Source organism: Nyctereutes procyonoides, unplaced genomic scaffold (genome assembly GCF_905146905.1).
Source record: "Nyctereutes procyonoides isolate TBG_1078 unplaced genomic scaffold, NYPRO_anot_genome, whole genome shotgun sequence".
Lineage (NCBI taxonomy): Eukaryota > Metazoa > Chordata > Mammalia > Carnivora > Canidae > Nyctereutes > Nyctereutes procyonoides.
In genome coordinates this window covers 10,471,773-10,495,406 of record NW_026575051.1, presented here as the reverse complement: position 1 = coordinate 10,495,406, position 23,634 = coordinate 10,471,773, and the positions used below count along the sequence as shown (strand labels likewise).

At 48.4% G+C, this 23,634-nt stretch overlaps 3 protein-coding genes across 6 annotated transcripts in view; 1 reads left to right on the top strand and 2 right to left on the bottom strand.

Moving 5' to 3' along the window:
• The window catches only part of USP49 (ubiquitin specific peptidase 49), a 91,407-nt gene extending 79,737 nt beyond the window's left edge, over positions 1 to 11,670 (top strand). For all 4 annotated transcript variants that reach the window (XM_055329943.1, XM_055329946.1, XM_055329945.1 and 1 more), the window contains 5 exons: positions 2,004 to 3,366; positions 4,659 to 4,863; positions 8,148 to 8,256; positions 8,816 to 9,021; positions 9,994 to 11,670. In XM_055329943.1, coding sequence (XP_055185918.1) covers positions 2,032 to 3,366; positions 4,659 to 4,863; positions 8,148 to 8,256; positions 8,816 to 9,021; positions 9,994 to 10,184 — 2,046 coding nt within the window. In that variant the 5' untranslated portion in view covers positions 2,004 to 2,031 and the 3' untranslated portion in view covers positions 10,185 to 11,670. The remainder of the gene's footprint in view (positions 1 to 2,003; positions 3,367 to 4,658; positions 4,864 to 8,147; positions 8,257 to 8,815; positions 9,022 to 9,993) is intronic.
• A 4,783-nt stretch (positions 11,671 to 16,453) lies between these two features.
• Positions 16,454 to 17,746, bottom strand: TOMM6 (translocase of outer mitochondrial membrane 6). Its single transcript, XM_055329942.1, has 3 exons — positions 17,581 to 17,746; positions 17,001 to 17,105; positions 16,454 to 16,772 (listed from the first exon to the last, which is right to left on the bottom strand). The coding sequence occupies exons 1-2, from the start codon at positions 17,706 to 17,708 to the stop codon at positions 17,009 to 17,011; spliced, it is 225 nt and encodes a 74-aa protein (XP_055185917.1). The 5' UTR covers positions 17,709 to 17,746; the 3' UTR covers positions 16,454 to 16,772; positions 17,001 to 17,008.
• A 483-nt stretch (positions 17,747 to 18,229) lies between these two features.
• On the bottom strand, positions 18,230 to 23,562 carry PRICKLE4 (prickle planar cell polarity protein 4). Its single transcript, XM_055329941.1, has 7 exons — positions 23,549 to 23,562; positions 21,608 to 21,751; positions 21,021 to 21,128; positions 20,246 to 20,383; positions 19,786 to 19,989; positions 19,028 to 19,232; positions 18,230 to 18,566 (listed from the first exon to the last, which is right to left on the bottom strand). Exons 2-7 carry the CDS (start codon positions 21,737 to 21,739, stop codon positions 18,244 to 18,246), a joined length of 1,110 nt encoding a protein of 369 aa, XP_055185916.1. The 5' UTR covers positions 21,740 to 21,751; positions 23,549 to 23,562; the 3' UTR covers positions 18,230 to 18,243.
• Positions 23,563 to 23,634: the final 72 nt, after the last annotated feature.

Sequence of the window (23,634 nt, the reverse complement as noted above, 5' to 3'; positions counted from 1 at the left end):
AAATGGAGATTTGAGACCCCTCCCCAGACTCTCATTCATCAGGTTTGGAGTTGTGACCAGAAATCTGTTACATATTACAAATTTCCTAGGGAATTATGATGCTGAAGGGACTACTCAGAGTGTACTAGATATAAAACTTCTCGGAGTGACTCCATAATCATGGAATTTCATTTGCTCACAGAAATGAAAGAGGAGAAGAAATGGGGGTGAAGGAAGTTCACTTTATAAGAGTGACTACCTTTAGGGAATTTCAAATATTGATACTGGGAAAGAAAAAAAAAACTTTCAAGGTTCCAAATAAAGTTTTCTTTTGAAATAATTGTCTAGCTTCTTCTCCTTGGATAAATTGCCCATTAGTCTTTTCTGAAGAACAATACCGAAGAAGCAATGTTAGGAAGACAGGAAGAAAAAGAAAAAAAAACTCAGTATTGCCACTTCTTAAAAAAGCATTTTCATGTATATCGTCTGCAAGATTTGCTTTTTTTTTCTTTTTGCTTGGTAGTTTGGTTAAACCAGTAGCCACTCCAACATTTGTCCTAAGACTCAGATCTAATTCTGTACTTACCTATACTTTCAGTAAAGAAAGCAACCATTTTCCCACCTTTTCTATAAGATGTACATGTTCTTTTCACATTGTCTTAATTCCTCTTATAATAAAAATAACCATAAATTGGGTGGCTTATAAACAGCAAACATTTTTCACAGTTCGGAGGCTGGGAAGTCCAAGATCATGGCACCAGATTCCATGTCTGGTAAGGACTCGTGGTTCATGACTGTAACACTGGCTTTTTGCTGCAGTTTTATAAGGGCATTAAAAATTTCATTTGTGAAGGCTCATCCCATGAGGGTCAACCCATTCACAACCTAATGCATCTCCTAAAGTCCCTGCCTCCTACTACCATCACTTTAGGAGGCAGGAAGGGGGTTTGATGTTTTAGCATATGAAAGGGGGTACACAAACATTCAGACCATAGTAGACCTATAAAGTGTTATTTAGATTGGGGCACTTGGCTGGTTCAGTGGGTAGAACTTGTGACTTTTTTTTTTTAATCTTTTTTTTTAAACTTTTATTTATTTATGATAGTCACAGAGAGAGAGAGAGGGAGAGGCAGAGACACAGGCAGAGGGAGAAGCAGGCTCCATGCACCGGGAGCCTGACGTGGGACTCGATCCCGGGTCTCCAGGATCGCGCCCTGGGCCAAAGGCAGGCGCTAAACCGCTGCGCCACCCAGGGATCCCTTTTTTTTTTTTTTTTTTTTTTAGAACTTGTGACTCGATCTAGGGGTTGAGTTTGAACACCACATAGGGCGTAGAGCCTATTTTTAAAAAAATATTTAGATTGAGGCTTACAGACTATTAGAGAGGTTCTTTAGACTCAAGAAAATTAAAGTGATATTTTGTACCATAGAGGACTTTCCCTTTCTTACCTTTCTTTACCTTATCCTGTTATTTCTGCTTTGAAATACATTGAAACTTAGGGTTGCCTTTTTGAGGAGGTCTTCACCTCTTTTTTTTTTTTTTTTTTTTTTTTTTTGAGGTCTTCACCTCTTACTGGTATGTGAAACATGTCTCTTCCTTGCCTCTGTCCCTTTGTGCATACAACTAGGATCTTGATCAGTATGAGATGTAGAGGCTTTCACTTCCAGGACATCATCAGTTCAGAGATGATTCAGATTACAAATTTCTTTCTCCTGGTGGCCAGTTTGGTGCAATGTGAACTAAAAGTAATGCCATTTCCTCAGGAATACAAATCAGCCTCACATAAAAATTAGCTGATATTCAAGAATCAGTACAAGCTTAGAAAATGTTTAGATTCAACTTGGTGCTAAGCCCTCCCTCCTGTATTTTTCTCTTTTTTTTTTTTTTAACTTCCTTCCAAAGGAACCAATTTTGAGTTGAAAACTAATGAACACTGAGTTGACAATGGCAGTTGCAAGCCTTTTTCTCGAGAATATTTTGCTGAAAGCTCTCTCTCTCTCTTTCTGGGGGCTCTGTCGTGCCAGGTTGAAAGAGTGGAGCCTTCTCTAAGACATGGATAGATGCAAACATGTCGGGCGGTTGCGGCTCGCCCAGGACCACTCCATCCTGAACCCGCAGAAGTGGTGCTGCAGGGAGTGCGCCACCACCGAGTCCGTGTGGGCTTGTCTCAAGTGCTCCCACGTGGCCTGCGGCCGCTACATCGAGGATCACGCCCTGAAACACTTCGAGGAGACTGGGCACCCGCTGGCCATGGAGGTCCGGGACCTGTACGTGTTCTGTTACCTGTGCAAGGACTACGTGCTCAACGATAACCCGGAGGGGGACCTGAAGCTGCTCAGGAGCTCCCTCCTGGCGGTCAGGGGCCAGAAGCAGGACCCGCCGCTGAGGCGCGGGCGGACGCTGCGGTCCATGGCCTCGGGCGAGGACGCCGTCCTGCCGCAGCGCGCTCCTCAGGGACAGCCGCAGATGCTCACGGCTCTGTGGTACCGGCGCCAGCGCCTGCTGGCCAAGACGCTGCGGCTGTGGTTCGAGAAGAGCTCCCGCGGCCAGGCGAAGCTGGAGCAGCGGCGGCAGGAGGAGGCGCTGGAGCGAAAGAAGGAGGCGGCGCGGCAGCGGCGGCGCGAGGTGAAGCGGCGGCTGCTGGAGGAGCTGGCCAGCGCCCCTCCGCGCAAAAGCGCGCGCCTGCTGCTGCACGCGCCCCGCGCCGCCGCCCCGCGCCCCGCCGCGCCGCGCGCGCCCGCCGGGGGCCGCCCGCCGCCGCGCCGCGCGCCCGCCATGGCGCCGGGCGTCACGGGCCTGCGCAACCTGGGCAACACCTGCTACATGAACTCCATCCTGCAGGTGCTCAGCCACCTCCAGAAGTTCCGCGAGTGTTTTCTGTACCTCGACCCTTCCCAGACCCAACAGCTCTTCCCCAAGGCCCCCAACGGGAAGGCCCCGCTCTCGGGCAGGCCGGCCGCCGCGGCCGCGGAGCTGTCGGCCAGGAGCGGCGGGGCCGAGGCGTGCGAGCGCGAGGGCCTCTGCTTCAACGGCGGGGCCTCCATCAGCAGGAGCCTAGAACTCATACAGAACAAGGAGCCGAGCTCGAAGCACATTTCCCTCTGTCACGAGCTGCACACCCTCTTCCGAGTCATGTGGTCCGGGAAGTGGGCCCTGGTGTCCCCCTTCGCCATGCTTCACTCCGTGTGGAGCCTGATCCCCGCCTTCCGTGGCTACGACCAGCAGGACGCGCAGGAGTTCCTCTGCGAGCTGTTGCACAAAGTGCAGCAAGAGCTCGAGTCTGAGGGCACCACGCGCCGGATCCTCATCCCCTTCTCCCAGAGGAAGCTCACCAAACAGGTCTTAAAGGTAGTGAACACCATATTCCACGGGCAGCTACTCAGTCAGGTAAGGTTGGCGCACCCTGCTCCCGACTCTGCCTGTCACGTCGCGTGGAGACTTGCTGGATAGAGTGGGCTTCCCGTGAACGCCTCCCCGGGGTCATTGGGCGAACTCGGATAGCCAGCATTTGCTGTGATGACACGTATCGGAGGGTGGCCATTGTACATTTCGCTGTGCTGTACGTTGTAATGGCCTTGTTGGTGAACTTGCCTCCTCTGGGCAGATTTTCCGTTGAATTTGCCATATCGCGTCATCTTCAGCGAATGTCTTTAACCTTCAATGACGATATAGGTAATACAACGTTCTCATTGTTAAAATTAAGAACCCCTTGTTGGCAGGCCATCCTTGATCGATTTTTAGGAAGTTGAACAGTTTGTCTTTTATAACCCTAGTTCCATAGTAGTTTGAAAGAGCCTTATTTCCTTCCAGAACATTCTTTACATACAATGAAGGGAGGTGGCTAGGAGGATGCTAAAGGCCTAAGCAAGTCCCCCTTCTGTTCCCCAGTATCTCTCATTTACTAGATCATAGGCCATGTAGGGACATAAGCAAAGACTCATAGATACAACTTTGTGAGAATGTGCAGAAAGAATTATTAGAGTTAAAAACGTGGGCACCTCTACATTATGTTATTGAGGTTTGTGTCTCAGTATTTAGGGTTTTAAAAGAATGATGAATGGATTGGGAAGAGGTTTTGTTTTATAGCGTGTAAAGGGGGAGTATTTATGGCATTTCCTCTACCCACTGTGGGTCCACAAGAAGAACCACTGGTGTATCTGGGAAGGTTACAGTAGGCGAGGAGGTCTGATCATAAGGTACTTTGAGGCTCTTTGAATACAGGGGTCTGTGTAGGGATACTGTCAGAGACAAGGGCAAAAAAGAGGGGCAAGTTGGAGTGGGTAGAAGTGACAAAGTCTGGACGAGGAAGGAGTAAGGATGAGAGAACAGACAGGAATCTGCCAATTCTCTATCTCAGACTGATCCGAGAATGGTCCTGTGATAATTTCCAGTCTGTATTGCTACAGCACTGAATGGTAGAGCATGCTTTGGGAGAGAAAGGGGAGGTGATAATCCTTGTGTGCTGTATGATTTTCCAGTTCCAGCTAGCATCATAGTTAGAAATATATACTGATAGTACTATCTCTAATGCTCTTAAGGTCACATTTAATATTTTAATATTATAATTAAACTATAAACGTAGTTTTGGCAAGTTATGTTTTTTTTTTTATGAATTGAGCAAAAATGTATGTGGGAAGCATGATGGTTATATAACCTGTAAATCAATCTGTTCATTCTAGGTCACATGTATATCATGCAATTACAAATCCAATACTATTGAGCCCTTTTGGGATCTGTCCCTGGAGTTCCCTGAACGGTATCACTGCATAGAAAAGGGGTTTGTCCCTTTGAATCAGACAGAGTGCCTGCTCACTGAGATGCTGGCTAAGTTCACAGAGACAGAGGCTCTGGAAGGGAGAATCTACGCTTGTGACCAGTGTAACAGTGAGTGCTGGGGGAATAGAGGGGGGTGGGGGGAACATTCACATGGAATGTCAGTTTACAGTGCTGCTTTTGCCCTTTTGGTCAAAAGTAACACTGATAATGTTGAGTGGTTCTAAAGCATATTTTAAAGAATTTTTTTCTCCCATCTTTCTGAAAATAAGTGTGTGGACATCATATGTTAAAAAACAAAACAAAACCTAAGAGTTGGGCTTCCTTTGACTCCTGCTGTGATTGACATTAGCTGTTATTTAGGGAGGCATTTGAAAGTGTGGATCCTGAAATAGGGGCTCTAAGAATATGAGTACTTAGCCACATGGTGCTACAAGCGTCCTATTTAAATTCATGAACATAGATCTGACAGTCCTGATTTCATCTAAAGTCAGATGTCATAGACTCTTTGAGGGTTATGGTATCAGAAGCCTGTGCCTTGTACTGAATTTGTAAATTTCAAGTCTGTCAGAATCGATGCTATAGATTGGTACGAGACCATGAAGGCAAGTCATAAGGTGCATCAGCTTCATGGTTACTTTATGCATTTGTTTTTTCACATGTCTTCACATGTCATGCACATGGGGAAGGTGATAAAGTATTTCTCTGTCATGGCTCTCATTTTAAAGTGGAACTCTCCCCATGTGGTTCCAGAGGCACCTTATTCAGAGCTCCTTCTGTCTTGCCACTCTAACATTCAGTGCTTTTACTAACCCAGCACAGCAAATACTTGAAGCTCCTGTTTGGGTTTTTGACGTATCAGGATTTGGAACTAAGATTAATGGATTGTGTAGATATCTTGAAATCAGTTTGCATCCATAAAATAGTTTGTACTTTAAGTTTTGAGAGCCACAATCTTATGATGACCCTTATTAAATTATTTGCCTATGGTCTTTTCAACTAGTGAGCCTCAGGACAAAAAAAAAATCAAAAGTCATGCTTGATATTATTCTGCCATTTTTAAACAAAAGTTGAAATGCTGTACTTGGGTAACTATAGAGTCACCTGTCCTGTTCCTTATTGAGATATAAAGGTAGTGACTTATCTTATTACAGCAGTATCTGTTTTTTTTTTTTTTTAAGTTTCTGTCTCTCTTTTTTTTTTTAATTTATTTATTTTTATGATAGTCACAGAGAGAGAGAGAGAGGCAGAGACACAGGCAGAGGGAGAAGCAGACTCCATGCACCGGGAGCCCGATATGGGATTCGATCCCGGGTCTCCAGGATCGCGCCCTGGGCCAAAGGCAGGCGCCAAACCGCTGCGCCACTCAGGGATCCCAGTATCTGTTTGTTTTTGTTTTTGTTTTTGTTTTTTTAAGGTAGTGATTCATAAAGCTTTTTACTTGTGAGGAACAGAAGGATGTTAACAGCTTTAAGTCCATCATTCTTAGACAAGGTAGATTAGGGAGGAAATACTTTTATTTTTGCAAGAAAGGATTGTTTTTCTGGTTGCCAGGTGTGCCAGTTGATCAGGATTTCTCTAGGCAAGTTCAGATAATAGCAGGGAAGGAAAGCTGTGGTGAAGGTATGGGATGCATTATTGTTGCTTATGAAGTTTTGAAACTATCAGTCTTCTCCCTCTCTTTGTGGCCACCTTAATCAAATGGAGACAGAGTCAGTAATTTCTTTTTCTTTGTGAATTTCATTTTAGGGAAACAAAAGCCGGATTCTATATTGTTTTCATGGTAGCTCACATACTCCCTCTACTGAGAGTGGCAGTCACTGCCAGGGTTCCTAAGCAGTGCTGCAATAATTTTGAAAAATGTGCTGGTGAATTAGAATGTAAAATAAGGCCAGGACTCCTTTTGAATTCTCTTTCTGTTCATGCCCCCACATATCATGACCACCAGGCCTAGTAAAAGGTTCTGTGACACACCCATTCTGCTGCAGTCCATTATAAGAACCAGCAGCTCCATATCCTATTGTCACAGGAAGCCCCGTGAAGCATCCTCTTGTTGTGATTTCCTGCCTTTCATGAGTGGTATAGACAGGACTTAGATGGCAGGCTCTTCAGACACTGAGACCGTGATATCTCAAAGACAACGGTTATCACAGTGGACCACTAATTTTATATTCCCATCCATTCACCAATCTAATTAATAATCGAGCAGTCATTAGTAAATGGATATAGAGAAGGCTTCTGATGGAAATTAAGAGAACTTTATTTCCATTGTTTATTTGATGTAATTTAGAAATGCTTTCCTCTCACAATTTGGTATTTTTAGAAACAAAATTAGTCTGAGCACTGGTTCTTCTTTGGACTGGATGAATCTGGCCAGCCTTTGTCCACCTAGTCCTCCATGTCCAGCAGTCTGCTTTTATCCAAAAATTAGGTACAGCATAAAACTATAAAGCCAGTTTCTTTTCTAAATATTTGTATATGCCGCAAACAATTCATGCTGAAAAAAAATCTGTTTACATATCCTGTCCTTTGGTAATCCTGTGTCGCCTTACTTTTTTCCTAAGCCTGAAATACATGATTTATTCCCCATTTTACAGAAGAAATGGAGGTTGAGAGTTTGAACAGCATACAACTAGCTGTGAGCAGGAGATAGAATTAGGCCTACCTGATGAAAACAAAAACGTTTAAAGTTATATTCTGGTGTGTCATAATTTAAGTGATAAACCCACATATATATAGGCATAGAACCCTAATGTGCATCTATGCTGCATGCATGCTGTTGCAGTGACCCTTCAGTATATTCCATTAATAAATCCATGATATCAGGAATATACCACCCTAAACCCATACCAGTTTTGGAGGCTACTGATGCAAAAATTTAGAAGTGGATATATCAGGATTGGGTTTGGTTTTTCATTTAACTCAAATAATAATGACCTAAAATAAGATACAGGGGTTTTGTTTTTTTTTTTTTTCTGTTTTATAAAAGAAGTCTAAAGGACATTCAGGTGTTAGCACAGTATCTGCACGGCCATTGGGGATCCAGGCTCTTTCCAACTCTTTTCAGCTTGACTAGTTCAAGGCTTCTATCCCCAAGGTTATCTCATGGTTGAAGAAGAGCAGTTGCAGTCATCGTAAGAGTGCCCCCACACAATCATCCCTTTCCTCTCTGGCAAAAGAGCCGTAGCCGCACCAGGAAGGCACGGGGGGTTGGGGGGCGGGGTCCGCTGAGAAATAGAGTCTGACAGAGGGTCACAGCACTGCCCCAGATGAAACTGAGGTCCCAGTACTGAGAAATAAGGAGAGGGCATATTGGGTGGCAAGTCGTCTCACCATAGCTAGGAAAGAACAAGACTCCTCACGACCTATGTCTTATACCTTCCCAAACCATATAGGCAAACGACGAAAATCCAATCCCAAACCCCTTGTTCTGAGTGAAGCTAGAAAGCAGTTAATGATCTACAGACTACCTCAGGTCCTCCGGCTGCACCTTAAAAGATTCAGGTGAGCTTGCTCTGGGGCCTCCCAGGTGGTTGTGAGCTTGGGGATATAGCTGCTTCAAAGGCTTTGGTGAGGGCAGATGTCTCCTTTGGTGTTGGGAAGGGAAGCCTGTTCCCTAGAGACCTTGCATGTTCCATGGAGATGACATGCTTCCCGCCCAGGAAGGCATGTTAACGTGGGGGCCCAGGACAGGGCTTCAGCTCTCATGGCCCTGTTTCATCAGGTAGCTCGCGCTGGGTGTCTGTTGCTTGAAAATTCTCTAGCCTCACCTGGGCTTATGTAAAGTCATCTTCAGAACCAAGAATGACATAGTCTGTGAAGAGAAGAGCAGGCAGTAAACTACAAAAAGATTATCGCCTGAACTGCTTGTTTTAGGGACTTCTAGTTTCAAAGTATGTCACGGAACGTTCACAGGAAATACATGTGGACACTGATCACTGTTTTATTGATGCAGAAGCCAAATCTGAAAGGTTACGTTTTCTCGGTTCCTTGTTTTACCTTCCTTTACCTCGGATAGCATATGCCATTTTTTTACTATAAGAAACTTCTATCCCTGTTTTAGGTGGTCTGGCCGTAATCATCGAGAGAAGATTGGGGTCCATGTCGTCTTTGACCAGGTATTAACCATGGAACCTTACTGCTGCAGGGACATGCTCTCCTCTCTTGACAAAGAGACCTTTGCCTATGATCTCTCCGCAGTGGTCATGCATCACGGGAAAGGGTTTGGCTCAGGACACTACACAGCCTATTGCTACAACACAGAGGGAGGTGCGTGCGCTTTACTCTGTGGGGTGGGGGACACGGAAAAGGGTTGGTTTGTCCACATTCCATCACTTTCCTTTTATGTCATCTATAGGGGGATATTACATACATTAAAATCTAGTGGAAAGAATTATGAAAGTTGGATTCAATTTTTGGATATAACACCAAGTGACAACATAAGATTGTTCTAAGAATTGACAGGAACTGACACATGTAAAAGTACTTAGCACAGTTCCTAGCACATAATGCTCAGTTAATGTTTGAGGCTTCTCATGATTCTTAATACTTCTACAGACCTCCATTTCCATCGTAGTTATGCAGAAATGCTATGACTCTTATAACCTCATGGAGATACTGTATGAATCTCACTAGCCCCAGCTCACGATAGAGCTGAAGCCATTTCCCTAGTACTTTCTATGTCCTTACCACCTCCCTTACTGTGGGAGGTGTGGGGATACAAGGGCCCCTTCCAAGGAGCTTTCAGTCCTGGGCACCCCAAACCAGAGCCTCCCAGCTACTGCACTGAGGAGGGTGGGCTTCAGCTGTGTTTCTCATAACGAACCCCTTACCCCTCAAGGTAGCTGGGGTGGAATAACTTTTTATTCCTTCTAAATTTCCCTTCATCACTCCTCCCCATGTACATTTCACCTGTGCTCCTCCTCTTCCCATCTCTTAGCCCGTCTTCAGGCTGCCTTTGTAGAGGGCCCTAGTAAGCAATGAAAAAGCCTGGTTAAAATGAGGACAGAAATTACAGCCAGTCGATACTGTAAGCAGTATTTTGGTGGGCTTGGGTGGAGTTGAAGCCAGCCGTCACAGGGAAATCTATTGGTTTGTTTACCCCACCACCAGCACCACCAGTCAGGGGTTGGCTCTGTACAGAACTCCTCTGTCCCTTTCTTCATCTCCTGGTTTTGCCTGCCAATTGGAAATACAAGTGGGGTAGTCACTTTCTCTCTTTCTTTCCTTTGGTTTTCCTAGGTTTTTGGGTCCACTGCAATGACTCAAAGCTGAATGTATGCAGTGTCGAGGAAGTGTGCAAAACTCAAGCCTACATCCTTTTTTACACTCAAAGAACAGTTCAGGGCAATGCAAGAATTTCAGAAAACCAACTCCAAGCTCAGGTGCAGTCCAGCAACAACGATGAGGGCAGACCACGGCCCTTCCACTGAATGGGAGGCATGTTTCAAGGACTGGCTTGCTTTTAAATTGTTGGTGTTTATACATCTTTCCTCTTACAGGAAGTAAGGTTTAGTGCAGGAACAGAATACTAAGTTTGCCTCACTGGGACTACAGCAGAAGGTGCCAGCCAGGTGACTCATGTCTTATCCTAAAATCTGTAGTCACTTCCTTTTGAATGGATTGGGAATTCCCTCCTTTGATAAAACAAATCAAAAGGAGTAACTTCTATGAAGATTCTTTCATCAGTTGCTTCTGAATATAGAGGATCTGGGTGGAGGAAAGAGGGGGTAAATTGATCATATGTAGCCAGGAGAGCAGCCATGTTTTCTTTCCATTATGTGATCCCCCCGCTAATCAGGATCTCCTTGCAGCCCCAGAAGAACCCTCCTGATGTGAGCAGCCCTGGACAGAGCACATGAAGGGGTGGGGGCAGGGGCCTGGGCTGGCAGCTTGCCGGATGGAATTGGTTCCAAGGCAGGAGATGAATAATAAGGATTTGTTCCCACAAAGGAAGTAACCCTCAAAGGTTGAAAACTTGCAGACTTCCTTTTTTAGGGGATAGCAGTAGAAGAGCGGAATGAGATGCATAGAGCAAATTTCCCCATGCAAAATGGGAGGTTTTTCAAGTCTCCTACCTTCCCTGGCTAGTGCCATCATTTGATCATTCCACATCATCCAAGACTGGCATGAACATCCCTTCATTCTGAAGAAGGAGCAGTTCATATGGGGAAGCAATAAACTGGCAGATGACCTGTTCTTTGTTGCATGCTGAGCCTAAGGGTATCTCTGGCTGCCCAGTTCCATAGCATATCCCTGGTTCAGGTGTAGGGCAAGCACATGGTTTGGTTTAAACTGGTCTTTAGGTCAGTTGTCCAAGGCTGTCTCAGAACTCAGTTGAGGGTAGGCAAGGATGCCTGGCAGTCCCAGTCTTATCTGAATGCCCATCACCTGTTCTTGTCTTGGTGCAGGGTGCAGCTTTTCTTAGCCTGCAGCTTCTTTCTTGCACCTGGAGGGTCATAACATTCTTGTTTGGGAACTTCTGCTTTCCTAGGGCTTAGGAATCTGCCCTCTTACATCCAAACAGTTCATTGCTGCTGTCCCTGGCCTGTTTCCTCCCCAATTTGATAATCCCTGTTTCTTTACCCACCTGTATTCAGCCCATTGGAGGGGGGCGGGGGGGAAGAGTGCCCTGTTCTTTACTTAAGTGCTAGTAAAATACATCTTTCTTTTTATAGCGGTTAAGTTTGTAAGTGGAATGAAACTGCCCAGATGGAAACCCTCCTCCCCATCAGAGACCACTGAATTTACCTTCTCACTCCTGCAGTTAGATTCACCAGGAACAGCAAATGCCAACCAGAACTGTCACTGCAGGGGCTGCTGCAGCCTGCCTCAGCCATCAGTATGAAGCTGAGTGTCTCATATTAAGGTTTCAGTTCAGGTAGCAGTACTGTTGTCACTCAAAGGAAGCAGATATGGAGGGAGTTTGGGGGAGGGTGGGAGGGTGGGAAAAGAGAGGGTAAGAGAGGGTCGTAGCTTAGGGGTGTTGGTGAGCCCCATTTCCAGATCAGATCTGTAGCATGTGCTGTTGACCTCTTCTGAGATGAACTCTCCGATAGGACCTGCCAGATAGCGCTGAGACATGGAAGAAATTCAGACAAAATGGCTCACCCTAATAAAGAAGGGGGAGTGACTATATTTTAAATTAAACTTGCTTTTTCCAACACTGTGAGGTTTCTGTAATACTTAGCTTTTATTTGGAAGCGATAGCGTATGGCATTTTTTATGCTATTTGGTTTATATGGTCTACTGCAGGCTTCTTTGTACAAGCTTGGCCTGGGCTCACCCTCTCCTGGACACTGTTTTAAAGTGTACAGCTGCCCATGTTGCCAGAGGCTCTGATATAAAGCTGTACTCTCTAGATCCACATTTTTAAGTTGGCAGGATTGATGATGACTTTTTGCAGCAATGGAAAAGTTCATTAACTCAACAAAAACAAAAAACAAAACCCAAGGAGAGTAAAAAAGAAAATACAAATTGTGCCTCATCTGTCTTTGAATGCTATATTTATTATTCTAGAAAAAGAGAACTTACAAATGGAAAAGAACTAATAGAGCATCTACTTCATCCCTCCGGCTGTCCAGGGGGAAATACTTAAGAAAAATGAACATTTAATGAAAAATTAAAAGATCTTCAAATTTAATTTTTAAAGATAGTTTTATAGCAAATATTTATAAGAATTATTAAGCAGATTTAAGGACTTTTGTGAAATAAGCCCTTAACTTAGCTGAGCACCCCTGTATCAAACTAATAAAATTGTTTAAAATAAGTTGGAATAGAAACCACTACCAGAGTCCTCACTGAGCTGCATACTCTTGAAGGTGCCCCTGCAGTCACAGACACCTCAGGTACCCAGAGGCAGCAGCACTAGACGCTGTTGAGAAGTTAGTATTTATGGAGATTTTTATTAAAGAGTTCCCTGCTGCATAAGCCAATGGCTGTTGTGAGGGAAGTGTCCCTTTGCCTTTAATTTATTTACATATTGGAAGTAGATGGATTTCTTAGTTGCATCTTATTTAAACTGAAACATTCTAAAGAGAAGAAGATAAGAACAAGGTAGACATTGACTAGATGCTGCCAAATCAAACCCAAGATCTCCTAACTAAACCTTATGGGGCCTACTGCTCCCAGACAAGTAGTTAGTGTCCCGTTCCAGGAACCCTTTGTAGTTGGCTGGTGTGTTTACTTTCTGCTGTAGCCAGCCAAGATGAATGCACCCTGGCCCTCAAAAAGGATTTTTACCTCAGTCTAGTTTGACCCTCATACTTGTGGTTGCCTCTGAGATAAGCATCCATGCTAGTTTAAAAAAAAAAAAAAAATAGGAATGCCCTTAACAACCAGGAACTGAAGCTCTTATTAAATGGTGGGCGGAGCTCTTGCCAGTTTTGATCCAGCCCCTTCTCGGGCCCTCTGAGGGGGGCAGTGCCACACTGAAAAGAATTTCCAGATGTATCTTAAAATGTCATGAATAAAATTAGAAACTGTAGAAGTGTTAATGTGTCCTATGGACTCAATAGCAGAGTTTATTTTTGTTTTTAATGGCAAGGCTTCTAGAGTCAATGATTGTATGAGTTCCCTACTCTGGCTATGCTTATAGCTCCATCCAAGTGCAAGAACTGATGAAGTGAATTGGCTGGCAGTGGGGCATAAGCCTGAGAGAGGTTGACAGTAGTACAGAATGAAAACTTGCTTGGGTTGTGGGGGTGGGATGTGGGTGGGCAGGCAGGGAGGGGGAAATGGGAGTTTGTTTTACTTATTGATAAAGCTTTGTGAACTAATTTTATACAATTCATAACATTTGGTGCCTTGTACCCAGTTATGGTTTGCATGGGATTGAAAAGATTAAGGGAAAAGATGCCTCATTGTCATTTTGGGTGACAAATGGGTCTGTACAGTGTAAAGGACATTTGATATAAGACATTTAAAAAGCATTTCATCTCATGTGTGTGAAAGATAATTATTCTTACCAGCAGGTTCTGAAATTTTACTGTAATGTCTAAAATCTTTGGATTTGTGACTATTCATCAAATGGCTGCTTTTCAAGGCAGACAGACTGTATACCCCGTTCTGTCTCAGCACCTCTTTTACGTTCCAAACATTAACTTGGGCCTTTTCGGGTAGGCTGGGAGTGCTACTTCTTCCCAAACATATACTATACCCTTGTCGGGTTATATATTATGAGTGGAAGAGTTGTTTTTCCAGCTGGTTGGGAGAGCACAAATGTTCAGAAAGGGCCTTTTTTTTCCTAATGCTGGACAACTTAGGATAGAAGTCGAACAAAAATGGTTCCTCCTGAAGGATTACCTTCCTTAGTTCTGAAGTTCTTTTGCACAAAATTTCAGGAAGCAGTAGAACACAATCCCCAATATGTGAACCTTTAGATTATAAGGCAAGCCAGTGCACTGTGTAATATGTAAAAGAGAAGGCTCAAAGAACCTGTCCCAGCCCTCCAGCCTCTTCCCCTGGCAGGTGCTGACTGGGATGATGCTGAGTGGCTGAGGAAGGGGAGAAGACCCAGTCTGCTCACCTGCAGGGCTGTTTATAGCCTGTTCCTTTTACTCTGATCTTAAGGTTTCCATTGAGCTTGTGAGACTTCACCAAAGGTGTTTAAAAAGCTTACCACTTGAAGCACATTTGAAAATTGGTTCTTTCGGCCTAATTACTGGCCTAATTAGGTGAGGTTGTACTTTTGGAGCCAAAATCTCCCATGGTAACTTAGTTTTTTACTGGGTAAGTATGCATCTCCCTGGTGGTTCAGATTCTTTTTAAAATCAGCACTAAAGCTGAAAACACCTTCTGACTGTGAGTTTAATTTAGATCTTTCACATTTAACCATTGTCTTGGTCTAGGGCTTCAACTGACCAGTGTTTATTCTTTCAACCCACACATTGCTCTAAATACACTATAGCTAGCTACTCCAGCATTGATCAAATGGTCAATCTTGTGGACTCTTCCCATACTTATTTCTGCTGGCACGTTTCCATTTAAAATCTAACCACGTAATCTGAGATTTTTGTAGTGCTATGTTAATCAGCCAGGGCTAAAAATGATATGACAAATGTGAAACCGACTTTGCTTGGGAGGAATGTTGTGTTGGAATGGTGAAGGCCAGCATTTCAATTTATGGAATTAATAACTGTTCATCAGAACTCGGGAAAATTGTAGATTTGATAGCTTTACTTGCTAAATTCTTAACACTGAGGAATTAAGCCAGTTTAAATGAAACTTCACCTTGCCAGTATTACGGCTTTATAAACCCACTAACAGTAAATTCTATTCCTTGAAGCTAAAACATAAAATTGTGAAATACGAATTATGTTTTGGAAGCTGCCATGTCTTAATTTTTGCTGGATTTTTATTTTCAATCTTAAAAAACTTTGTAAAATAGAACTCTTCACAGTTATGAGTAGATCGGGCTGCAGACTAAGGATCTGTTTCATGCCTATGAAGAACAGGAGATGCTTGTATTATCTTAGCAGTGGTCTGATGCAGATCTGAAGGGGCTTAGAATTTATGCTGTGGCTTAAGTTTCCTTTCTGGTCACCATGGGGGAGGGTTCAAACTCAAGCTTTGCTCTCATGCGTGTGACCATTTCTCATCCTAACACCTAGTAAGATGGGTGTTAAGACCTGTCAAGTCGTTTGTGGTCCTAGCGTAGAATCTTTCAGGGTCTTGGCTTCTTGGTAAGCAAGCCATCCACAGGCCTGAATTCACACATGCTCAACCTCCTCCCCAACAGATGGAGCCTACCTGATGACTGCAAGAGAACGGGACTTTGTAAAACATACACAATCTGATTCTCAAGATTTCTTAACGAGATTTATGCCGGTTAGGCCACTGTGGTGCATTCATACTGACCCCTCCGCCCTTTCTAGTTCATACCCTTTAATCCCATATCCCTTCCATAGGAAACTTGACGTGGAAAAGCAGGATTTTAAAAAATACCTAATGGGCTCCTGGCTAGCTGTCAGAGCATGCAACTCTTGATCTCAGGGTCATGAGTTGGAGCCCCATGTTGGGTGTAGAAAGACTCAATAAATAAACTTTTAAAAAATAAAAAATGCCTAGAATAAAACAACCAGAAAAAAATTGCCTAGGGGGAAAACTCTCTCCACATCTTTCCGAGCCTACATGAGTCTTTTCCACTGCCAGTTCCTTACGTATTCCATTTCCAAAGAACTCCCAACTCATGGAACAGTGGCACTACCGTGAGTTTCAGGTCAGAGAACATCTATTTCCTCGTGAAGGAAACCGCTTCCTCAAGCAGTGTCACTTAGTACCCGCTGCCCAGGCTGACTCACCTTGCCTCCACCTGCGTATCACTGCCCTCTTTCTACCAAGAGATCCCACTCGATTATAGCAACAATGCCCCCCTGGTGCCTGGAAAACCCACCTGGTGCAGAAAAATGCTATGCAACACCAAATGGCTTCTTCCCCTACTTCTGCTCAAAAGTGGAAATTCCTCAAAAATCACGTTTCACCTTATGTTGACATCAGTGTACAGTGGCTACAGTTTTCTTTTTCTTTTTCTTTTTTTCCTTTTAATATGAAGCAAACCACCTCTGTTACAATTCATGTTTGGGGCTCGTTCATGTCTCTTGAGTGTGAAATAAAAATCATGTTTTTATGATTTTTGTAAATCTTGACTTTTTACACCTTGTTTTTGTAAGCTGAAGTTTCTTATTAAAAGAATAAAATGACGGTCTTTGTATACGTCTTTATTCCAAATATTTCTTAAAATATCATTAGGTTATTCCTCAGGACAAGAGCAAAGATCACCCCCTGCAGAAACTTAGGAACTATGTACAGAACTTTACAGAACAGAGGACAACACTTTGGCTGAAACCTGACTGCTGACCAGAGAATGGAGTTCTGAGTGGGCTCAAGGAGACGAAGCAATTGGGAAGGGAAGGTGGTCTGATTGAAGCTTCAACTTCCAAGAGGGCTAAGTCTTGTGACGGTCATAAATTGGAGGCTCTAGTTTTGGAAGGTTCAAGTACAGCACAGGGGGTTCCATGTGTCTGCAATCAGACAACAGGACAACAGTGGCATTAGAAATGTAAAAGCACTGGAGGAAAATTAGTAAGAGACTCAAAATTCCTCATAACATCTGTAAACACATTTAACTAGGAACAGCCAAGGACTTCTATCAAATCTCCTTCCTGTATTTTGTGAATAGATGACAAATATTATTGCTTCTCTCAACCTCTAGAGCTCCCAGACCCGCAGAGCTCAGGTTAAGTTCTTACCTATTTGGCTACACCCCCGGCTGAGGTGCCATTAGGTCAATGTCACTCAAATTCCTAGCCAGCCAAACTCCCGCAGCAAAAAGTCCCAAATTGAGGATCAAGTTCCTGGAAAAAGAACATCTCATTAACCTTGCCGTCACTGACTCACTTGTCTTTAGTTAAGGAAAGATACTGGGGGGAAAGACTTGCCATCACCGCCCTGGAAAAATCTTCGGAGGCATAAACGCTTTTAGAATTGCAAGAACGTAGAGCTTTACGGTGGTAGGTTGCCCAAGAACTATATGGTTACTTGGAGTCCGTTTCTGTATCCACTGAGCAGAATCAAATGCAAAGGATAATTAAACACTCGCCTAGGGCCGAAAGGCCTGTTTGTGTTGGCGCCTCTTTTTCCCGGGTCCCCCTGGTCAGGGGGAGAGTTCTCTAGACATAGCCCAATAACTCAAAAGATCGCTTCTGCCGCACGGGAACTCTCCCAGCCTAGGACCGCTCCAAAGCTCAGCCAGAGCAACGCAGAGGCGCCAGGCTGGGCGCAGGGGGCTCGGAGGGCCGGAAAGGGACAAGCTCCCGGGGCCTCGGTTACCTCCGGAAGTCGTTCCTGTCGGTGGCGAAACGGTAGACGCCCCGGAGCCAATCTCCCACGTTGTCTGGAATTTCGGGTGCTTCATTTGGCGCGCCGGCAGCGCTCACGCCGACCCCGCTGGAAGCCATAGCGGCACCCTCACGCTCCGCAAGGCGACTCCCGACGCACCGCGTAGGCGCCGGCGCCCGCGGAGCGCGCCACTTCCGGCCTCGCACTTCCGCCGGCGACGGGCCGGCAGGGGGCGCCGCGGCCCGGGGGAGAGCGAGAGGTCCCGGGCGGCGCGTCCACGAGCTCCGCGAGGCGGGGAGCTCCCTCCAGGCCTGCGGCTTGCCCGCCTAGGCACGGCCACACGTGGTCGCTGAGTGCTCCCTTCATTGGCTCAGGAAGATGCTGGGGCGGGGCCGCCCCAGCCGTGGGGGTGGGCCTAGGGGCTAGCTCAGCAGGGGACGCGCAGCTTTGCGGGGTGGGGTTCCCCCCAAGAAAGTCTCCGTCTGAAGGCTTAGGATGCGCAGGCTTAAGAGGGAGCACTCCAAGTTTGTGACCTGGCCGCCTCTCCCAGGGGCGCCCCGATTGCGTTCAATCTAGGATGTTTACAGGGTGAGGAGATCCTCGCTCTCCCACCAAACCGATCACGCGCCCCTTCCCCTTCCCCGGGCTGCGCCACTAGCAAATGGCGCAGTGTCTCCTGGAGGTGTCGCTGTCCCCGGCCTGGAGGCTTCCGGGGGACTTCCAGGGACCGGGAAGGCGCTGACCTAAGAAAAAGCCTTCGGGTTCCGAGTCCGAAGAGGAGGAGCAGGTGGGGCAGGCGGCGTCCTCCCTGGCGTCGAGCGGCTTCTCCAGCCGGCCCCGTTCCTGCCCTTGGGGTGCCTCCGTCCGGTCCCCAGCTCGATCTTCCTGCTCCGGGCTGGATGGAAGCGGCCCTCTCTGGGCCTCCGGGCCGAAGCGGGAGGCAGCGGCGTCCTCCGCTCTGTCGAGGCCCGCCTCCCCTGTAGCAACAGGGCCGGGCCAGAAACGCGGGTCTCAGAGCCGGGACGGGCGCCAGAAGCCGGATCCCGCTGGGGGTCCGCCCTCTATCCCGCCCCGCCCCCGGGCCGTGCGCGCCGCCGCCGCCGCCGCCGCCGCCGCCGCGACTCCGCTCCCGGGCTCCCCCCGCCCCCGCGCGTCCCCGCCGCCGCCCAGCAGAGGGCGGCCGCGTCCCCAGTCCGAGAGTGAGTCCCGCGCCGCAGCCCCGACGGTGGCGCGGGGTGGGCTCGGGAGGCCTGGAAGCGCTCCGGCCAGGGACGCGCGGTGAGAGCTGCGGGCCCCGAGGCTCGGGTCTGGGGGGTGCGGTGGGGGGACGGGACGGCGTGGGACCGGGGCGAGGGTCCCGGCCCAGGAGAATCCCCTCCTCGGCCCAGCCCAAGCCGCTGCCCCCTTCCCCCCGGATCTGCACCTTCTCCTCCCTTACCAGGGGACGCCCTCCCTTCCAGTGCCGGGGCCTGGCTCGAGCCGGCAGCCGAATAGCGACGCTCAAAGCAGCGGGGGCAGCAGGGGCCGCCCCCCGGCACGGCGTAGCGCCCCCCGCCCAAGGGCCCGGCGCAGTCCTGGCAGCAGAAGTGGTTCTCGTGCCAGCGCCGCCCCTCGGCCTCAGTGCAGCGCCGGGAGAAGATGAGCTGGGAGAGGGGGGAGAACAGCCCGTTCATTCATTCATTCACTCATTCATCCACCCAGAACCACGCCTTTTACCCAGTTAACGCTAAAGCACGTCTACCGACATCCCCTTTGATCTACTCAACCACTCGGGCGCAGGGAGGGTTGACTGGCCTAGCCGGGGTCCCGCTAGCAGGTGGCACAGCCTGAAGAAGCGCGACCCCGGTCGCCGGGACTCCCAACCCAGGGTTCCGCTCTGCCTCTTGGGCTCCCATTATGGCAGTTCCTCGCCTGATCAGGACAGCACTGGGCACCCGGCAAACCGAGATGAACGCCTGTCCCTGCTCCGGAGAAATCCTCTCAGTCCCAGAAAGTCTGGGGGCCTCTGCTTGCGGCGGGGGAGGGCACAAGGCGACGGGTCCGCATGCCCAGGATTCCAGTCAGAGCCACAGGGGACACAAAGGACCCAGGCTGGTTCTGAGTCCTCCACTCCGCGGTACCAGCAGAGGTGTCCCCTTACCTATCGCCGCGGTGGACCCTGGGCAGCCCCTCCCAGCAGCCCTCTTGGGGCTGTACCTGGTCACAGGCCGGGCAGCGGGGCCGGAGCAGCTCTGCGTGATGACGGCCGCAGTAGAGATGCCCGTCGTGGTAGAAGTAGATGAGGTCTATCAGGGCCTGGCCACAGGCCTGGCAGGCAAAGCAAGCCGGGTGCCAGCGGCGCCTCTCTCCTGCCCGGGCTGCGAACACTCCGTACTCCCCTGGCCTCAGCCGCTCCCTGCACTGCCGGGTCGAGGTGCTGGGCTGGTCAGAGGCTTCCCTCCTGGCTCTTCCATCTTAACCCCAACCCAACTGTTCCCCCTGGCAGGCCCACCTCCACTGCAGGCTCCACGGAGAACCCGTAAACGTGGCCTCTCTTTTTGGACTTTGCCAAACTGTCAATCTCCAACCCCCGTTTCCCCACCTGAGGCCCTGGAGCTAGGCCCTTCTACAGAAGTGAGAGGGCAAGGGGGAATGGGCGGGGGGGGGCACTACATACCTTCTCACAGGTGTGTTCCACCAGCTTGGAAAGTACCAGGCAGGCCACCCCCTGTCCCAGGGCCTCCCGCCTCCGCTGGGCACAGAAGAGCCGCAGCTCGGCCAGCTCATCCTCTTCAAAGGCCAGGCAGTAGCGTTCCTGCAAAAACAGGCCTCCACTGAGACTGGGAGAGCCCCAACAGGCAAGGCTGGAGTTTGGAGGGAGAAGGCTTAGTTAGCTGCTGGGTCAAAGGAAGGTTGTAGAAGCTTCTGGAGGTGCAGAAGACAACGGCACAGAAGGGCACAGAGAGAGGGAAGAGAGCTGGAGTAAGCCTACCTCAGTCTCACCTGCCCCCGGGAATGGCCACCACTCAGGTCCTGACAGCCCACAGCACTAAGCTCTGTCACCACTTATCTAGATCCTTACCCCCAGTGTCACTGTCACTTTCTGTTGTTTTTCCGATTTATTCCACGTTTCCTGGTCTTGCCCGCCTAGCTTAAGTGTAAGCCTTTTGTCTGGGCACACACTAGGGCCTCAATAAATACTTAACCATACTCTCTACATTTGTACATTCCACTATTGGTTTCCAAAGTTGTTCATGTCCATTTTCTCATTTGCTCTTCAACTAAGCATTGTGAGCAGAGCAGATGCTTTTGTACCCATGGTGAAGACTTGAAAACTCAGGCTGGGGAGGAGAATGAGTTCCCCAGTTAGCGGCACAGCTGGGTCCTAGTTCCCTATCCTCTGGAGTCTGGCCCCATGGTAAAAAGAGGGAGGCGGAGAGAGGGAAACCCACATCACTGTCCTGCGGAGGCAGCTGCTGCAGGAGGATCCGAAGCCCAGGCCAGGTGGAGGCCCCGTCTGTGTCCAGGCAAGGGAGCTCCAAGCTCAGAACTTCGGGATCCTGAGATGTGGCAGGAGAGGGGTGGTTAGTTTTGCCTTCCTCTTCTTTCCTCCCTCCTCCTCCCAATCTGGAATGATTACCATGTGCCCCCCTCCAAGATCAAGACAAGGACAGCTGATCCACTCCTGCATTTGTGGTCTGATTGAAGCAGGCTGGGGAGGCCCCACACCCCCAAATGGCATCCTTTCTTATGCTTGAAATCAATCTATTAGTCTGGGGCCAAAGCCTGGAGTTGGCTTTGACAAGACAGACTCCCCAAAAGAGGGAACGGGTATGCATGTGAATAAGTTTAAAGTCGAACCCCCATGTCCCCATCCCCCATCCCAAGGGGGCTGTAGGGACAGGGGTTCCTGCAAAGAGAAAAGGACAACAGGAGATCGGGCTCAAAGGCTACCCTCCAGGCGGGTGGTAGAAATGGGAAGAGGCCTGTAGGATGGAGGGCAGGTTGGCCTCAGAGGGAAGGGAAGGGCTCCTACTACCTGTGCAGAAGTCTCCTCAGGGTGCTTGTCTGGCAGGTGGCCTGGGTCACTGTCTGAGTTGGCTGGTGGACCTGGCTCTGGAGGGGTGAGGCTCTCCCCTTGATGGGGCCAGTCAGAGCTCGGCACTGACATTGGTGACAAAGTCTGTCCAGAAAACAAGGACTCCCAATTGTCAGTCCCTCATGTACGATGTGCCAGGCAAGGCTAAGTGCTTTGCAGGCATGGTCTCCTTCTGTCCTCCCAATGACCAGATGAGGTGGGTGGTTCTCCTGTCCCCATTTTATAGATGGCTACACTGAGGCTCACAGAGCATAAATGCCCAAAGTAACTCAGCTACTACGTTGCTGAGCCAGATCTTGAGGCCAGGCCTTTCAGAAACTCCCAAGAGTTCTGAAGCTCAAATTCTGGGTCGTCCCAAGATTGGGAAGGAGGAAAGAGGAGGCCCACAATGGAAGGAGAGGCCATTCTGCCTTTCTAATGAGACTTTGGGCAGACTGGCCCCTTCCCCACCTTCCCAGTGTCAACTCCCACCATTCCTCATTGTGCACTGAACACTCCACTGAACCTGCATCCTCATGCTCCCAACACAAGGGCCACTTTGCCAGCTGCAGGCACAGGACAGTTCCTCATCTTGTCTATAAGCTCAAGGACAGGAGAATCCCGTGTGCTTTTGGCTTCTACTTATAGCAGCAATTTCCCATTTTATTGGATAATTCTAAACACATCTCTTTGGCCCTCCTTGGGGCCAGCCTTAGCAGGACCACAGGATCTTGGGGGTGAGGGTGACCACTGAAGTAGAAAACAGATGGGCCCTGCCCTTAAGGAGCTCATACTCCAAAAAAAAAAAAAAAAAAATTAGAGAGAGATGAGACCAGACTGAATAGGGCCAGAGCTCTAGGCAGGTATATATGGCACGCTAGGAGAAAAATAACCAGAGCAAACTTTTCTGTAATGTTTACTCTGTGCAAGGGACCACACTAGCACTTTACATAATAGAATGCATCCTTAAAACAATCCTATCAGGTAGTTTCTGTTATCCCAGTTGAGAGCTGAAACAAACAGATTAACTTGCCTAAGGTCACATTAAAAAAACTGGGGGATGTCCTAGGAAGAAGTTGCCTTTGAGATCTAGGATGGATTTTGACAGCAGCTAGGGCACAGGAGGTCCTCACCAGATCCCAGGCCTCTATAAAACTCAGCTGTGGAGTTGGGAACAAGGTTTGGACTCTTAACAGTTATATTGGTTCCCAGCCCTCCCACCCCCTTCAGACGTCCTGTGCCACCCATCCCTGCTTCCACACCCATCTGCTTCCTTCCTGTTCTGTCATGTTTCCTGTGGAAAGCAGCCAGGATGGGCTGTTCACATTCAGAGCCAGGAGTAGCCACTTCCCCTGACAGCACTGCCCCTGCTCCATCCAGGCGGCAAGAGGCACTTGGGAGAGGGTTCGGAGCCACCTGGGACCTCAGGGTGGATTTGCACCCTCTTCCAGGTTCTAGTTTGTCTGCAATTGCCCCGCACAGAAACAATGCTCAGAAGTCAGCTCTCACCCGTCACCCTTCCATCCTCCCATCTCCACTCAGCCCTGGACCCGGTCTTACTAACAAGCTGGATTTCTTCAAGAATCCCCCTCCTTCTCAGGGCTGAACCCTGTCTCCCGCCCCCGCGCAGGTGCAACCCGGTTCAAGAGTTCACTCTTCCCCATCCGCCCCGGCCCTGGAGGGCAGAGCCTGCGCAGCCCTAGGGACCAGGGAGGTAAAAGGATGGGAAGGTTTTCCGCGGACAGCGAGACAGAAAAGTACCCGGCCCTGCCAATGCCAAGTGTCCCCTCGACAGATTCCTAAAGCTTGTTCTTGGACGTCCCCGGGAGTCGGGAACCCCGGGGTTCCCAGTCTGGCTGCTGGGAGCTTAGGGGAGGGAACGGGACTCCGCTGGGGTCTCACCCTCGCGGCGCGCCGGCGTCCGGGCAGTTCTGGACAGACCCCGCCGTCCGGCCCCCCGCCCAGTCCCCACCCTGAGGCCTCAGCGC

Coding starts and splice junctions, on each gene's coding strand:
- TOMM6 (XM_055329942.1), bottom strand. CDS start 17,708: ATGGCTTCCAGCGGGGTCGGCGTGAGCGCTGCCGGCGCGCCAAATGAA. Junction 17,106..17,580: donor GACAGGAACGACTTCCGGAG/GTAACCGAGGCC, acceptor TTCTTTTTCCAG/GAACTTGATCCTCAATTTGG.
- PRICKLE4 (XM_055329941.1), bottom strand. CDS start 21,739: ATGTCAGTGCCGAGCTCTGACTGGCCCCATCAAGGGGAGAGCCTCACC. Junction 19,990..20,245: donor TGGAACACACCTGTGAGAAG/GTATGTAGTGCC, acceptor TCGACCCGGCAG/TGCAGGGAGCGGCTGAGGCC. Junction 18,567..19,027: donor GGAAGGGAGGGCGTCCCCTG/GTAAGGGAGGAG, acceptor CTGTTGCTACAG/GGGAGGCGGGCCTCGACAGA.